General features: G+C 44.9%; 1 protein-coding gene across 1 annotated transcript; it reads left to right on the forward strand.

The window, feature by feature from the left end:
• The first annotated feature begins 1589 nt into the window (after positions 1-1589).
• Positions 1590-11729, forward strand: OTP (orthopedia homeobox). The gene is made up of 3 exons (XM_077347337.1): positions 1590-1969; positions 2517-2926; positions 9916-11729. Exons 1-3 carry the CDS (start codon positions 1933-1935, stop codon positions 10444-10446), a joined length of 978 nt encoding a protein of 325 aa, XP_077203452.1. The 5' UTR covers positions 1590-1932; the 3' UTR covers positions 10447-11729.
• The last annotated feature ends 6198 nt before the right edge of the window (positions 11730-17927 follow it).

A 17927-nucleotide genomic window follows, 5' to 3' on the forward strand; every position in this document is an offset into this window, starting at 1 on the left:
TCCCCAAGCGGCGCTCCCAGCGGACAGTGGCTGGGCTGGCGGGGCTGGGCCGCCGCCTTTGTCTCCCCAAACTCTCCGCCGGCCCTGCAAAGCGGGCGCGAGCAGGCGGTCGGGGCGGTGGGCAGGCTTCGCCAAGGCCTCGCGGGAGCCCGCCGGGCGGCCGAGGAGCACAGCGGCGCCACCCGCCCCACAGCCCGCTGCCCGGCTTGCCTTCGCCACTCTCCGCGGGCCTTCCGCCGGGGCGTGCGTGCGAAGGCACTTAATGGCATCACCTCGGAATTAAAAATCAATGCTAATCAAGTCGGGAGTGGGAAATATCAGTTTTCATTGTGCCTGCCCGAGATGGTATTTCTCCCCCCCCTCTGCCGTTGAGCCTGGGGGAGTGGGGGGGGGGACAACCCCAAGTCAAATAACTTCAAGAGGCCATTCTTTTCTGCGACAAATACAATTGAAACGGATTGTTTAGGAGCGGATCAGAAACAGTACAGAATTTTGCACTTAATTTCCTCCGTTATCATTTACAATAAGAACCTCTTGCCTTGACAGCCAAGTCTAAACAGTAGTAAATTAGTACAAATTTATACTGATTTTACTCTAATAATCGTAATAAAAGCTTATAGATTTGGCACTAATTACATAAATGCCTAATGATCTTGAAAATTACTCTGGTTAGAAATATATTACTAATCTAAACTTTGTTGTTGGCTGGCTTTGAAAAATCCGAACATTAGAAATGGTTCGCTTCCTTTGTGCCAGGCATTTGGAATTGTTGGGATAGTTTAGCACAATCAAAAGGATCTTTAAAAAAAAGAGAGACTTTATTTACTGACTTAATCTGCGTTTGGAGGCAAACTTTCTCTCACAAAGTGAACGCCCCGTAGGTCTTTACTCTCTCTCTCTCTCGAGCCAGATTCACAGCTGAACTCATTTCTGTTTTATACAAATATTTAATACGGAGATGACTGGAACAGGAGGGGAAACGTACTTCAAGAGCCCAGATTAGTGTGTAAATTGCATTAAGGCCGGCTTTATTCAGGGCTGTCGGGCCGCCATTCCACAGGGCGGCGGGAATCCAGTTTATAGACAGGGCTGGAGAGCCTTAAATAAAGCCATCCAAAACAATTTGCCCCCGGGCGCAAAATGCAGAGACGCCCTCCTATAAGTGTGCGGACCCTAACTCTCCCTGCCCCACACCAGGGGCAAAAGCCACAACTACAGGAGCAGGAAAAGTGGTCTCGAAAGGAAGTGTGTGTTTGTGTGTGTTATCTGTGGGGAGCGTGTGTGTGTTTGTGGGGGGGGAGGAGACCCTTCTCTCACACACAAGGTGAAGACCTCGCACTTTCCCCCAATATTCCTCCTTTTATTGGTTTGGCTTTGTCAGTCAGTTCCAACTAATTTGATCAGGAGGTCACTTTTGTTAAAAAAGAAAGAGGAGGGGGAGGGGAGGAGGAACTGGGGTGTGTGGGGGGGTGTGGGAGAAGGAAGGTTGTCTCTAATGCAATCAATCAGCTCGGGGGGGAACCGAATTGTAAAAGGGGCTTTAAAAGCCCAGCCCAGCCCAGCCCAGCCCGCGCGGCGCCGGGTGCTGCTGCTGCGGCGACGGCGGCTGCGGGGCTGAGGCTGCGGGCGGGTGGAGCGGGGACTCTTTGGGTGCTGACATTTGCAGGCTGCCCTCCTGATTGGTCCCTTCGCTGAGCTGCTCACGGGTTCATTGAAGTGTTAAGCACCTCCCCGTCTCTCTAAAGGACATTATAATGCAAGAGACCCCCTTTTTAACCACACACCGAATTTTCTTTCATTTAGGCGATCTATATATATTATATCTATGCGCTTTAGAGAACTAGATCTATTTTAAATAACTTTTTTTGGGGTGGGGGAAAAACAACCGCTAAAATTTGGGGGGGAACAGCTTTCGCCCTGGAGCGGTGCGCGATGCTATCTCACGCCGACCTCCTGGACGCCCGGCTCGGTGAGTTGCCCCCCAAAGCCTCTTTCCCCCCCTCTGTCTCTCCCTCTTTCTCGCCCCCAGCAGCAGCTGCGGCAAAGGAAGAAGCCCAGGGCAGGAAATTGACAATTTGTGCCTGATTTTACCTTAATGCGATCTAAATGGGCTAATTTCTTTTAAAGTAATTGTACTGTATTAAAGTTTAATTTGATTTAACATCCTCTCTCTTAAAAAAAAAAACCCAACAACAATCATGGACTCGGTAGACCCCAAAGCGGATTTAGGGCCATTTCATTCCGGGTTCCTGGTGCTCTGCCTGGGCGCGGGGCTCCGGCTTTCCTTGCCCAGGACGGGCCGTGGACGTGGGGCTCGGGCGCCTCGGGGCAGCGGCGGGGGGATCCGGGGCGAGCGGATGTTGGGGCCGACGGGCGGGCGGGGGGCTGCGGCCGGGCTGGGGCTCTCAAGTCCTCGGGCGCGCCGGCGGCCGGCCTCGGCTCGGGGGCGGCGGGGAGGCGGCCTGGCCGGGCGCGGCGACGCTGAAGCGCGGCGGGCCGCTGCTTTGCCTCCGCAGGGATGAAGGACGCCGCCGAGCTGCTGGGCCACCGGGAGGCGGTGAAGTGCCGCCTGGGCGTCGGAGGGTCGGAGCCGGGGGGCCACCCGGGGGACCTGGCGCCCAACGCGGACTCGGTGGAAGGCGCCACGCTCCTGCCCGGCGACGACATCACCACGGTGGGCTCCACGCCCGGCTCGCTGGCCGTGGGCGCCAAAGACGCGGACAAGCAGCAGGGCCAGCCGGGCGGGCAGAACCCCAGCCAGGGCGGCCAGCAGCAGGGCCAGCAGAAGCAGAAGCGCCACCGGACGCGCTTCACGCCGGCGCAGCTCAACGAGCTCGAGAGGAGCTTCGCCAAGACCCACTACCCGGACATCTTCATGCGCGAGGAGCTGGCCCTGCGCATCGGCCTCACCGAGTCCCGCGTCCAGGTAGGAGCGCCCCCGCCCCGCCCCCGCCCACCCCTCGGACCCCCGCCCCGGCCGGCCGGGCCCAGCGCTCCTTCGCCCAGCGGCCCGGCCCAGGGAGCGATCCGGCCCTCCTGCGAAGCCAGAGCCCAGAGGAAGGTGGCTCCCGAGGAAGGCAGGCCGAGAGAAAAGCCCCAAGGAGCCGCCAGTGGCTCCTTTCCCGGCCGGTCTCTTTTCGTCCCCAAGTCGCCTAAAGCGGAAAAGAACTTTTATTTATTTTTTTGCATAGAGATGCGGTAGTTGAGTAGAGACGCACCAACAGGAACAAACATTTTTGGCGCTAAGAGGTGACGCTATTCTGCTCGCCCAAAACAAACGAGCAGAAGACCCTTTCCCGCCCCACACGCACATCAACGCGAAGGCTTCGGGGAAAGGAGGTGCTTTTGAAAGGCGGCCTGAGAATTTCACTGCTAATTCCCATGGCCCGGAGAGAGCTTGCTGAGGCGCCCCGCCGACCCTCCCACCTCAAGCGCCTTTCTTGCTTTCCCCCGCATAGTGCCCCCAAGCAGGACTCGAGTGTTGATTACTTTTAGAAAATAGCATGCTTTGCCCATGATCATACGCATTTTAGAAAATTACACTATAGCGACTAAAATAGGAGAGAAGCCCTTTCATAATTTGAGCGGCTCATGCATCGATTCGAATTTCACGTGCTCGTCTTGTTAAAAGTTCCTTGTCCTCCAGTCGCCTGAGTGGGTTTCCGGCTCTCTGTGCGCTGTCCTTAGTCCTGAAACTCCCTTACTATTGGATTATTCCGCGTCTATGTAGAACGCGTTGCAGCTATTTAAAGGGAACGAAATATCCACAGGAGCGTCTGCATTTTAGATCGAAATTATTTCTCTAATATGCACAATCCTTTACTAGTATAGACACACTTACTTGGAGGCACCTTACCAGAAAATCTGTGAGATTTACTTCCAATTAAATTTATTGAGATGCGGGGTCCCTGTGTATTTTATTTGACTAGAATTTGCCAAGTGCATGCAGCCAGTAATTGGACAACATAGGCAGAGGAATTTTTAGAATTAACTGCTATTAAACTCAGATAACTTTTTGTTGTTTTTTTGGAGGGGGATTCTCGTCATATGAAATTACTTTAAATGACTGATTATGATTAACATATACCTTAAAATCATAACATGAAAATTCAAAACTGAAGGCCAATTGATGGTTCTCTGCAACCATACATTAAGAGATTTGTTTTAAATACCTAACAAAATTTTACCCAGCCTGTATAACAAATATAATTAGTTTACAACACAAATTAGGCTTCCAAATAAAATACAGTTGAAGACGAGATCTGTTAAATGCCATGGGATTTCCAGAAGGTTAATGATAGCTATTTCAGCATCAGGAATGCAGCGAATGATGCAAAACCTATAATGAAGAACAGAAATAGCTCCCTCCCCCATGATGGAAAGGTGCAGAAAATTAGATTTTCAGTCCCCAAGAAATTCACTGATATCAAAATAAAGCCAGGTGAATGTAGAATTTTATACTTTTTTTGTTTGGGATTAATTAATTATGCCCTCTGATTTACTAAGGAGGCATAGGATATGCATTCACAAGTGACTAAAACCCCATTTCTTAACACAATCCCAATTGTGATCATTAAATTGTGGTTAAAGTGTAGTAAGGATAATTCCTTTTAAATGATCTTGACTATGGACCTTTCCTTCTAGGTAAGTGTGTGCCGGATACTTCCAAGCCTGAATCCTACCCGTGTTTATGCGGAATTAAACACACTGATTTCAAGCCTTACCCTGGAGACAAATTCTGCGGACACAAGTAGGATTTACCTCCAAGTTAAATGCGCTTGAGATCTGAGGAAAGTATCTTAATGACCTCAGCATAATCCTACACCCTGCTAATAGCTCCAGGCGGCTGAATAGAAACAATTTAATCAAGTGGCAATTTAAATATTCTTTACAATAATGTTCTGCAGTTTAAAAAGTAATCAAATCAACATAACCTTCTTAATTAACACTTCAAAATGATTAACATTGTGTAAGCTTGTGCAAAAAATAAATTATGGGAAATGTATTTACTTCCCAGTTCATTGTATTCTTGCTACTTGACCAAATGGAAATGAAAAGAGTAATGGATGGGTTTATGGTCTCGTTTACACAATCTTGGCGGCGTCTAGGGGGCTCCACATTGATCCGAGAAGGCTGCAGACGCTCGCCTTTGGCGCAGCCCTGTACCTACCATTATGCACCCATAATATGCAAGAATAAATCATCCCTTCTCCACTTTCTTACACTGTACATTAAAAAAAAAACCGCTCCTGCTTGTCAACCAGCCCTATTCCACTTCTAAGTTACCGCACCACTCTCCCCCTCTTTCAGGCCGGGTGTAATAAAACTATTCTTTTTATAGCATGCCATTATTAGAAACCAATTTCAGAATTATTTATAACCTAGAATGGCTTATTAAGCAGCAATGCGAGAATCATGCAAATGACAGCGATCCAATGCAATATAATAAGCATAATCATTAGTCTCTTGCACTGATTAATTAACTTTCAATATTTTATTTACATAAAAAGCAAATCAGTGAAATAACTTCTGCACAGCCAGGCTTGCCTTTCAATATTTTATACCAACCTAAAAATAATGTGCTGGGATTCCATTGACCGTGTCCCCCGCGCTGCCCGTGTCACCTGCCACATCTTAATAGGGGACAAGCTGAAGAGTATTTTCTAGTTTTCTAATGGAATGAGAAATTGCATTTTCTTCCTCTCCCAGCAACTATTAAAGCGTAATGAATTCGGCCTAGAGTTCACGGCTGGCTGATCAAAATGAACCTGAGATCTGAGCTTTAATGCAGCTCCCCAGATTTCCTACCAAATCTTCACATTAATCATCTGCTGGATTCCAATGAGATCTTCATAAAGCTTGGGGGGGGGAAGGAAGTAATATCCTCTCCCCCATTTATAGCTGGGGAATTAAACGGGCTATATATTTCCAAATACATTTACAGTATGTCTATATTACTGTAACAGCAGGAATCATGAAAGTAGAGTTTGAAATTGCAAACTCCATTAGACCCTCAGTGTTGTATTAATAATGTAGGGTGAGGTGGAAGCAGAGGTGGGGGAGAGAAAGAGCGGCTGCATTTCAGAGTTGCCCCATGCCTGCAGGTTAATATATTTCCAGTGCCGGGTTGTCATGGGTGCCTTTCTCCAAGCCTCCCTCAGGTTTCCTCTCCCTTTTAATCTGTCATGCACCAGTTTCCATCTGGATACATTCACATTCTCCCAAGCATATGCGCAGTCACTTGGAAGTGAGGCGATGAAGACCTGATGGAGATTCTTTTATAACCCCAGTAAACCATGACACATAAAAACATTTTGTAGCCGCTATTTAACTATTAACCCTAAAACATAATTGAACACAATTTTCTCTTCCTCTCTTTAGATTATTATTCCTATAACATTTAGGTTCTTAACAGCTGCTCTTTCTGCTAATGGCCAAGCACAGTTCCATCTAAAGAGAAATAACTAAAATACGTGGGTGTTATTCAGGAACTATGTTTGAAGCGTATACTCTGCCCAGAGGAGAAGAGTCCCAATCTGAAGGGCAAGGGAAGTGGCAGTTGGTGTTCTTACTATTACATCAGTTCCAGTCACTTAAGGCATTTCCTGCTGGGTCACCTTATTACTCACAAAGCTTTTGGGTGAGTTTTTAAGGCTCAGATAGGTAGGTTTTAATTGTGGAGAAAACAAAAGATCTGGAGTTGTGCAAATCCCCAATCCCATAAGGTGTTCTGTCTGGATAATGTACAGAATATTTCTCACCAGAAGTGGTATCTCTGATATAACTCCTTAGGGGGATGGAGGGCACAAACGATTGTAGAAGTTCTTGCACTTTAGGCAACTTGCAGGTTACGTCGCCAAAACTGGTGCAAACCAGAGCAGACCGAGACAATGGGAAGAGATAAAGGGCTGGGCAAGAAGACAATGACGAACTGGTCAGATGTAACCCAGGAAGGCAAAGCATTGGAAAGAGCCACCGAGCTTGGGTCTCCCTGCATGTAAATTAAGAAAAGCCAAATTGTTTAAAAATGTGCAATATGTATCTGTATTTTCACTTTAAAGCCATGTTTCTACTTGCAATGTGTAGCAAAACCAAAGAATAAGGAAGATCTCCCCCCCCACTCTAATGTCCAAGACTGTCTAGCTATAATTATGCTGCGAAGGCCTTAAGCAGGTTCAGTCAGAAGCAAACCACCAGTGAGTTTGATGGCATTTATTTACTTCTAAGTAAGACTGTCTGGGACTGCAGCCTAAATTTTCAATCCCATGCATACTTACTTGGGAGTAAGTCTCATTGAATTCAGTGGGGCTGACTTCTGAGTAAGCAAACTTAGAATCAGCCTAGCTGTCTTGGTTTGTATTCCTATCAGGCCAAGTCCCATTTGCTTAATTTCAATAGACTGATTTATAAAAAAATGTTTGAATTTAATGGTTCAATGGAAAATGAAAGGCTGCTGCCAGATAGATTGAGTTTATGAATAGCTGAAGCTGATGAAACCTCGGTTGATTAACTAAGGCATCAAAATGAAAATCTAAAACACAACGTTCTGTGATCATGCAAATGGTAGTATAGATGAGTTAATGATTTAATACAAATTTTTAAAATTGCACTTGTGAAACCCCAGCTTCATTTCAAGAAAGGGGGAGGGGTGAAGAGCTCTGTTTTTTGGTAATATTCTATTTGGTAATCTTCTATTACAATAAAAGTGGAGGTTTCAAAGGAAATTAGTAATTAGCACCTAGCATATGTTTGGAACTTCTTCAATTTGCAGTCCTGGGAAACATTTTGCCTAAGCTGCAAAAAGTAGGGTCCTAAATGCAGTCCTGCTGTCTGATGGAGCCTAGTGTAAACAAATATTTGGGAATAACTATTGTGAAAAAGCAAAAAAAGGCTTCTGACATCTTAAAGGACAGTCTATTTATTGTAGCATAGGCTTTGGGCCAGTAGAGCCCACTTCCTCGGATGTATGAAGTATATTCTGAAGATATACTACTTCATGTCTCAGAAGTGGGCTCTAGTCCAGGAAAGCTTATGCTACAATAAATCTGTTACTGTTTAAACTGCCACAAGACTTCTTTTTGTTGTAACAGATTAACACGGAACAGATACTATAGAGTTTTCAACCTTTCCACATCCATATGAATGAGGCAATTTTAGGAATAATAGCTGCATATTCACACTGTGCACTATATTTCCATTGTAGGCACTTATTTCACATGGTTTCTAATTAACCTGGCTTTGTTTAGTAACTCTAAATTTCAGTCTTCACCAAGACAGAAAAAGCCACATTAATAAACATCAGTCTTTCACCACAGTCACAGTTACCACAGTGCTGTGTGCACAGAACCCCCCCCCCCAAGATGAATGTTTGTCTCAAATGACAGGGGTTGCACATATCATTCTCAACTGGGCACTGTACATCATGGATATAAGTACCCAACCTGTGGTCAGTAAATCTAATATGCACTCTCCAAATATGTAGTTTATGAATGTTCTAGTGTTCTCTATAGAGTATAGAAGAGTCACCTGCAATGTGATAGAGGAAGAAGTGAAGTCATGGTCTCTTTGAGTTTATATGTTCACTGACCAGTTGAAACTGACACACATGGAATAATACTATACTAGACAAACTATACAAATCAGTCTCCTTTCCATTAAATTATCATGCTTAGCACATGTATCTCTTACTATACAAATAAATATATACATGCTGCAGGCATAGTCTAATCTTTGCATCTATCCTAGTTGTATTATTTGCCTTTCCATATGTCATCAACTGATCATTAAACAGTTTCACTGCCCATTATTTCAAGTGACCAGCAAACAGCTTGCTTACCATCACAGACATAGTTTAGCCTGAACTCTTGGGGGTAAAAATGGGCTAAACTGCAAAATCCTGCTTTAGTCTAACTTATGGATAGTTATCAATACAATCTTAGCACAAATGAAAATAATGGGATAGGGAAAATGTAAATAAATATTAGTTATCTGCCTTTGGCTTCAAGGAATACATTAGATATATATTGGAAGTTAAGGACACCCTATCCTAAGAATTTCAGTGAAACACATGCAATGAAGTGTGCTTGGGATGGGCTTGTTATAGCAATAATGATATACAGACCAAAAGACAAATTTTATTGAACTCACTGATTTACTTTTGGTAAACTTTAATACCACAATCCTAAGAAACTGGGAGTGATTGCTTTCTGGAACTTACTAATGAGCAAATATGTTTAGTATAGTGTTGCATATTGGTTTAAGCCAAAACTCTTTTACACAACTAGTTTATGCTACTTATCAATTGCAAACTCTAGTATTTTAGCTTTATCTTTTTGTATGACTTGACATGGAATATAAAAGAGGCAGGTGCTGAAGAAAATGAAGTTAAATATTAGTAACAATTACACCAAAAGCTGTAAAACCAGATAATTTACTATAAGACTAACTGCATTAAGGATGAACCAAGAGTTAATTTTTCTACCAATTATTCTCAAGTAAATAATACCCTGTTGGATATTGTCAGAGCATTTCTATATTAAGCCTCTTCTTTCTCATCCTAAAATCCCAGTAGAAACAGATTCCTTATCCCCCCCCCCCCCTCACAGCATACAAAGTCCTTTATTCACGAATCAGAATGTGTGGTGCGCCTTTTAGGTTTTTGTCAGGACTGTCAACGCCAAAGCCTTCAAAGTCCGTAAAGCGCTGCACTTGTCAAACTCTGGGGGGAATGAACGCGCCTTATTTGATCCTCCCCTCCGACACTTCCTCCCACCAGCGCCACCTCTGCCCTTGGGCCTTCCTCGAGAGGCGGGCCCCGATGGCGGGGAGGGGGACGGGATGTCCTCGGGCTCCGGCCTGCCCTCGGCACTAACCCGCCTCTCTCTTTCTGTCTCTCCCCTCTGCCGCCTTCGGCAGGTCTGGTTCCAGAACCGGCGGGCCAAGTGGAAGAAGCGAAAGAAGACCACCAACGTGTTCCGCGCTCCCGGCACGCTGCTGCCCACGCCAGGCCTGCCCCAGTTCCCTTCCGCTGCCGCGGCTGCGGCCGCCGCCATGGGCGACAGCCTGTGCTCTTTCCACGCCAACGACACGCGCTGGGCCGCGGCCGCCATGCCGGGGGTGTCGCAGTTGCCCCTGCCCCCGGCGCTGGGCAGGCAGCAAGCCATGGCGCAGTCGCTGTCGCAGTGCAGCCTGGCGGCGGGGCCTCCGCCCAACTCCATGGGCTTGTCCAACAGCCTGGCGGGCTCCAACGGCGCCGGCCTCCAGTCGCACCTCTACCAGCCCGCCTTCCCCGGCATGGTGCCCGCCTCCCTGCCCGGCCCCAGCAACGTGACGGGCTCGCCGCAGCTCTGCAGCTCCCCGGACAGCAGCGACGTGTGGCGGGGAACCAGCATCGCCTCCCTCCGCCGAAAGGCGCTAGAGCACACAGTCTCCATGAGCTTCACCTAATGGCGTCTCCCTCGCGCCGCCCGCCCGCCTGCCCCGGCCGCGCCTCCCGCTTTCCCGCCCTTTTCTCCACCTCAGCCATGCCCCCCTCCCCCAGCTCGCGCGGATCGCACTGTGCCCGCCATTTTGTTTCTTAAAAAGAGGAGGGAACAACAAAACACCAGGCGACGACGACGACAACAACAGACGCTTACCAGGGAGTCGACTCAGGATCTGAAATCGGCGGACTGTTTGGTGGCCTGAGAAAGCGCGCCGCCGCCACGCACCCCCCGGGCGCAGACCGCATCCCACGCCTGCGGTGCTCCAAGGGCGGAGACACAACCCACGCGTGTCTTAATTACGATTTCAGAAATACCTAACTGTCGAAAGGACTCACTTGGACCTCATTTTAATGTCTCCTTCCGCCCCGCTCCGCCGAAACCCACCCCGTGAATGCTCCAGCCAGCCCTCTGTGGGGCTTTTCTATTTTTGAAAAGGCCTCAAGAACCACCACGTACACAGAAGAAATCTATATGTATACAAATAAAGATCCGAGTTTGTTGCAGGGGCTTTTGATAGAAGGGTTTCTTACCGGGCGTGTCTTGGGCTCTGGGGGGCTACCCGTGTGGTGGTGACGGAGGTGGAAGGTCAAGAGGGAAACGGAACCATTTTGATAATGCCTTTTTAAGTGATTGGGGGAGGGAGGGAGGGAGGAAGATTCAAACGAAGGTCCTTTTGGAAACTATTTGCTTTGTTTTGTTTGTTTTCAAGCACTTCCGTGTGTGGGGGGCGAGACGTTATGATTTAATGAACGGTTGAACTGCAGATTTGCTCGATTTCCCCCCTCCCCTTTGTTTCGGTTGTTGTCCCTATATAGGCTCTCCTGCTGCTCCCCCCCCCCACCTCTCCGAGCAGCAGGGGGAGAGAGAGGGAGAGAGAGAGAGATGCCTGCCGCAAGACACCTCCACCTTGGCAAAAGACTTTGTACAGATTAAAAACAAAAACAATCAGCTATTTTTCCCCCCTTTCTGCATGTGCTGGTCCAATCCCAGAGGACAGAAGCTATTTCGGAGAATGAACAAACAAATGTGAAATAGGATGTTTTGTGTAGATAAAGCATTCTTGTTACATACTGGTCGATTTGTGATATGTTTTAAAAAAAGAAAACTTAACTGTCTGTGCTTATTTATTATGGAATTTTGGGTTTCTTAATAAATGTTTGAGGCTATTATAAAGCATATGATTTCACTTTTCCCGAAAAGTTTCTACCAAGTTAATGTAAATGGATAAATAAAAATCCTTCCAGTCTGCGATAATGAGAGTGAGAAGAAGAATGTCAAAGGAGAGGCGGGGGGAAAAAGAGACCTCTTAACATTGGAGATGGAGGCGGGGGGGGGGGTAGTTGCCAGACATTTGGAAGTCGTTGGCTTGCTTTGAGCTTTGCAAGGGAGCCTCATAGCCACAAACCTCCACGCGAATAAACTTTACCTTCTCCCTGTGTCAGTGACTTTTAAACTCCCAAGAAGCCAGCTTTGGATGGGAATAGCAGCCAGGGACAACGGAAGACAAAGCAGGTAATTCATGTGCGCCTGGGCAAATGTCAATAGGAGGACTGGAGAGGATTGCAGCGAAGGTGGCAAAAGCCCCGCGTTTTGGTCCTTTGCCATTCACTCGTTTGGCCGCGGGACGACGAGCTAAAAGCCCGGAAGATTTGCAGATGGGTTTCAGTTTATGAAAATGCTGCCGGACTTGTTGATGGCGAGGAGTGACCCGCCTTAGTTAACGCGGCCAGTCCCCTCCCCGAGCTCAGGGTGTCTAACTAGATAAAACCACAGAAAAATTGCTAATCAGAAGCTGACGGGGGTGGGCGGGTTGAAGCAGTGACCGGGTGTTTTCTTTCATCTCCGCTGGCTAAAGGTTGTACGGGGGATGAAATGAAATTGACATTTATTTGGGAAAAAACAGAAGGGGCATTTGCAATAGATATTTCGCCCGGCTTTGAAATGAGCCGCTGCTATTGCTTTCATTACTGGCAAGGCTGATCTTTCGCACGGAAAACCTCCGCTTCACTTCCCTGTGCTCTTGGCGCACCTGGGCCTGAGTAAAGAGCAGGGAGCTTCCAGACATCATTCTTTTTTTTAAAAAACGGGATTCCCTCCGATCATTTGGATGGCCGCAGCAATTATGCCTCTCTTGATTACATGCCTGAGAGTGCCCCAGTCTTTCATAGAAGGGCCCTTGCTTGCTCCAGAGTGACTATTGCAACTGCTTCTTTAAGCTAAAACACATCAAAAGAAAGATACTGATTAAGGCTTGTCCAAACTGGGAATGAAATCACTTCGGTGACCTGGAGAAGGAGCACTTTGCCACCCCAAAAGCCATTCCAATGGAGCCCTTATAACTGGTTACTCTCCAGAGTCACATGATGGATGTGAGAAAGGTATCTTTCTGTAAATCTCAGCCTCCAGATGCAACATTCCTGCAGGCAGTAAACATAATCAGGCACGGAATACGATTTACACTGAGATTGTTCAAACACATGCAGCCATTTTGGACAAAAAATCTTAAAGCCCTGTGCTTCAAGCAAAAAAAATATTAATCCACCCTTCTGATAATACTCTAGAGCTCCACTGGCCCAGGAAATGACTACTGGTGAACAATTTATAATACAATTCTGTTGGAATATTTGTTATACTAAAATCCCATTTTTGCCCAAATGGAATGTTTTATTCAGTGATTTTAATTAAACATGCAGCATCCCTTCTATTTCAATCCACACTTAGCCTTCACGTATTCACCGCGTCAAAGGCCCATCCACTGGTGCACAGTGGCCTCTTCTGTAATATCAATGGCTGCTAGGGCTATCATATGATTGCCTAAGAATGGCACTTACATTAAGAGATTTTGACCCTTATGTAAAATTCTTTTAAAATCTCCAATTCCCATTTTATTGTACATGTCATCCTTCCAGTGAGCCTTTCATTCTCTCATTTCAATTTTCTGCCTTATAAACATGTTTTAGAAATAAAATACCATTAACACTACTCACCTAATCATGTTTGTCTGATGTTCTCAAGAACAAGGGAAAGTTCTTTTCCGTGCATTTGTCTTCTAGTAAACTCTTCAGATTAAAAATATTGAAGTACACATTCTTTTGGTTTGAGGGTATGTTTAGTTGTTGGTTTAGTCATGAATTCACTAGGTGACCTTAGGATAGCTACTCTTTTCTTAGCCTCAAAGGGCCTTTTCATGCATCAGGCACTGTAAACATAGATGGAGGCTACAGCCACTCATTGCTCCCTGACTAGCCTAGCACTATATGACATATATTTGCAAAATATCTCATTGCATCCACACTCTAGATGTACCTCATAGTTATAGTTTTAGATATACATCATAGACATATGCTTCAGTTGGTGATTTGCCCCTGCACCATGAGAATTAAAAAAATGTTAACTTTCCATGCCGTATTAAATTATTGATATATCTAATGTGAAATGCTTTGAGTACTCCAATTGAGAGTTAATATTTAAAAATAATATATGCCAAGTGTACTACATTTTCCTTTAAGCAGAATTAGATGGTTATCATAACCACGCCATCTTGATAGAAAATCCCACTGACTAAGTAAATCTGTTTAAGACTAAAAGATGAATCCCATGGAAGTTAATCAGTTTAACACAAAATACCGCTGTTTGCCTAGAATTTGGTTTATCAATCAATTAAGCCTATAGGCAACTTGTTATGGATTCAAGGCAAATAGGTTGTCCCATTGCCATCATCAACTAATATATAACAGTGCCATCCTAAACAAAGGTACACCCTTCCAAGGTCATTCATGTCAATAGATTTAGAAAGTGGCCATTCATTTTAGAATTGCACTATGAATTACATAAATTTATAGCTGAAGCACTGATCTGACTGCCCTCACTGAAATAAAGCTGTCTACATATCCTGTAGCTTTCAACGGGTGAGCCAATAGCCATCCTGTTCCCACAGTGGAAGTAGTTCTGTTGTATCCACATCAATATAAGGCATTCTTATATACTCCCTCTTCCATCCACCCATTTGAAATCCTGTGTAAGAGTTGACTCACGTCTGCTTTAGGAGTGCCATAGCAACTCTCTCTCTGCTCCTCCCAAAGTGCAGCAAAGGATGTTTACAAGCATGCTAATTTTACAGTCTTTTTATATAGCTTTAAGCGAGACAGGTTTATGATGTAAGCATGTAATAAAATATACTCTACAAGAGCTTTAAACAAACACACACACATGTTTTTAAAGCATTAGGTGGAGATGGGCTCTTAGGTTGGGGGTGGTGGGTAATACCAAGCCAAAAGGTACAACTCTTCACTAATGGAAAAAATGGCAAGGCACTGTGAAGACTCTTCTACTTAATTATGCTTCCCAAAATATCCATCATGTTCTCAAGGGTTTAATGAAAAATGTTGTCCTGATTCTGAACAAGGCTTCTTGGCCTCACTCAACCTGGATGCAACATTTGTTTCCATGGCAATAGATACTTGCCTTATAAGAAGGCCTGGAAATCTGTGGAATCCATCAGATCCCGAGTACAAAGAAGAGCTTTACCTGCCACCTGACAAGGCTAAAATGGATGTGCTTAATCTGGAATTGAGAGATTGAAAAGAACATGAGGTCAACATATTAAGAGAGTATTTTAAATACATTTCCCCCCTAAACCAAAACATCCCTGTATGATTCCGGTTTTGTTGTGAAACTCCTTTGACAACGGGGAAACTGACCCTGACAGCAGCTTGTTGAAGATCCCTCCCGGCTCATGGCTACAGACTGAATGTCTAGCTTAGACACCAATTTCATATCCAGCTTAAGTCAATTTCATTGCAGTAGACTGGCAACTGTTTTATACATCACAAAAAATATATAATTTTTTTCTCAGTACCCTGAATTTTTCAAAGACAGGCTTAAGAGACTAGAAAAAACAATGTCTTCATGTGGAAATCAGTTCAAAGGATACATGTAGATAATCTTTGATGCTTTCACATGTGGGTTATTTGTTTGTATACATGGGAAACCTTTGCTCTGACTTTCACATGAAAGCACTTTTTTTTCTGATCTCTTAAGCCTGTCTTTGAAAAATTCAGAGTGCTGCCTTGTATACATACAAGCAAATAACCCACACGTAAGAGCACCAAGCAGGATGCTCTACACATATCTTTTGCACTGAGTACAGTGTTCACACATATGTATAAAGCAAAGATACCATCTATGATATTATCAGACAGAGCTTTAATGTATTTCAATAACATAGGCTCTGCAACAATAGATCATACAGATGACTGCTGCTATGCACATGTGAATATGACTGCCCAGTCTGGACTGGGCAGTCAACATGGCCCTGGAGCAAGCCTAGCTGAGTGGACCCCATGGTGCTACAAGCCAAACCCTCGGGTCAGTGCTGCCAACAGTAGACATTGACTGTTGCCTCGTCCAGCAAAATGACAGCAATTCAGGAGAAGACAATTGGTGAGCTGATACCTAATACTGTTGTCAAAGAAGAGACTGAGCTTTATGGCCCTTGAATTGCTGGTAGAATCAGTGGGGCTTGATTCTGCTTGTCCTGGGCCACCTATGGGAGTAGCCCAATGAGAAGTTTCCCTGAAAATTAAATGGCTGGTCCTCCTTCAATGCATACACATACAAAGCTGCATCAACTTCATGTGGATCTTCCTTGACTTAATGGGGTAAAAACATATACAAAACTAAGGCATATGAACAATGTCTGCAATGAATCCCAATGGAAGCACAGCTGCTGTATTTTTTGCATCTCTGTGTTATCAGTCACATGTCAGATCAGCAATGCAAGCCTAAGCCTGCCTATTCAGAAATAAATTCCACCAAGCTCAATGGGACTTACTCTCTCGTAAGTGTGTTTGCAATGGCAGCTTTCAACGTGTAAAAACAAGAGAGAGGTAACTTTAAAACTGCATAGACTTTTAAATTAGATATGCATGGATGGACCTGAAAAAGCAAAATAAACAGCACCCCACAACCGTCTCCAAAGGAAAGACTGACTGAAGCGTGATAAAAGGGGCTTCAGTAATTCTGCAATTTTTGTCAGTATGTGCAATTACCCAGTGCCACCCAATGAGCCTGTGAGGTTGGGGTAGGGTTACAACTTGCCTATCCATCTTTAGTCCCGGTGAGAAAGGTGGGCTATATATGCCTGCATCCAACCTAAGAACGCTATAGAAATATTTCTGCAAATTATAAAACAACAGCTGGGTAACATAAAGAATATTTCTGTCTAGACTGCATTTAACTTCTATGAAGCTTCACTTTGTTGTTGGACTGAACTTGAAAAAGCTAGGCATGCTTGCTTACCAGTTCTAATATTTATCAATCTTCAACATGGTTCAATTATTTGTAAGTAGATATTGATTTCTTTTGTGCTGGCCTGGCTAGCCCAGGCTAGCCTGATCTCATCAGATATCAGAAGCTAAACAGCGTTCAGCCTTGATTACTATTTGGATGGGAGACCACCAAGGAAGCCCAGGGTTTTGCTATGCAGTGGCAAGTCAGCTCAAAATTATCTCAAGCCTTGAAAACACTACTGCCAGAAGTCAGCTGTGAGGCTTGTCAGCAACCCCCCCCAAAAAAACTTTCTTTGTCAGCATTCTTATAGACACATTGATTCCCCTTTTGATATTGCCTTGTTTTCAAAGTCTATGGATAATTGTATGCCTAAGGAAAAAAACTCTGATTTGCCCCTTCCTCAGGGGAACATTAATATCTTGCTCATCTTGTATCACAGAACCAGGAGGGGCAGCAAATACCACCAATAGATTGTGTTGTTTTTTGCCTGGCAAATTATAAACTGAAAAAATAGAACTAGCCTGTTAAAGCAAAGAAGACTACACTTGAAGATTTTCAATGCCACTTCCTGCTTGATTGTATAATTGCCTCTGCTGAGCCATAATTAATAATTGCAGAAGCATTGGGAAAGGAATGCTACCAAATAGATTGTGCTATTTTAGTATCACCAGCAATCATCCTTGCCACTGGCAACAAAAAAATGTGTATTAATTTGTGTTGTGCACTTTAAATTTTCATGTTCGGAATAAAAGCCTCAGAACATGAAAATGTCTCTTGCAGTAATGGAGTGAAGGCAGTTAACCTGTCAGATGAAAGTGCATAACCTTCCTTTTCTCCTTTTCATGACAAAGATAATCTCATCTGAGGACATTTATGTGAAGAAATAGAACCCTGGCATGGGGAGACCCCTGGATCATTAATCCTGGCATCTACTTCCTACAGAGTTCTTTGATTAGTTAGATTCATTCATTGGATATTTCAGAGCAGTCCTTCCCTCCATTTGTCACTATTGGGGCTAGGTTCACTGAGTTCAGGCTAAACTGAGACAGAAGTGATGTTTATTAGTAGTGTGGTAATATGGAATACCTAATAATTCAGCACAAATATCTCATCTGGGAAAAAAGCAGCAGCAGTAGCTGGTTCTGAAGCCTA

Source organism: Paroedura picta, chromosome 7, assembly GCF_049243985.1.
Source record: "Paroedura picta isolate Pp20150507F chromosome 7, Ppicta_v3.0, whole genome shotgun sequence".
NCBI classification, from domain to species: domain Eukaryota; kingdom Metazoa; phylum Chordata; class Lepidosauria; order Squamata; family Gekkonidae; genus Paroedura; species Paroedura picta.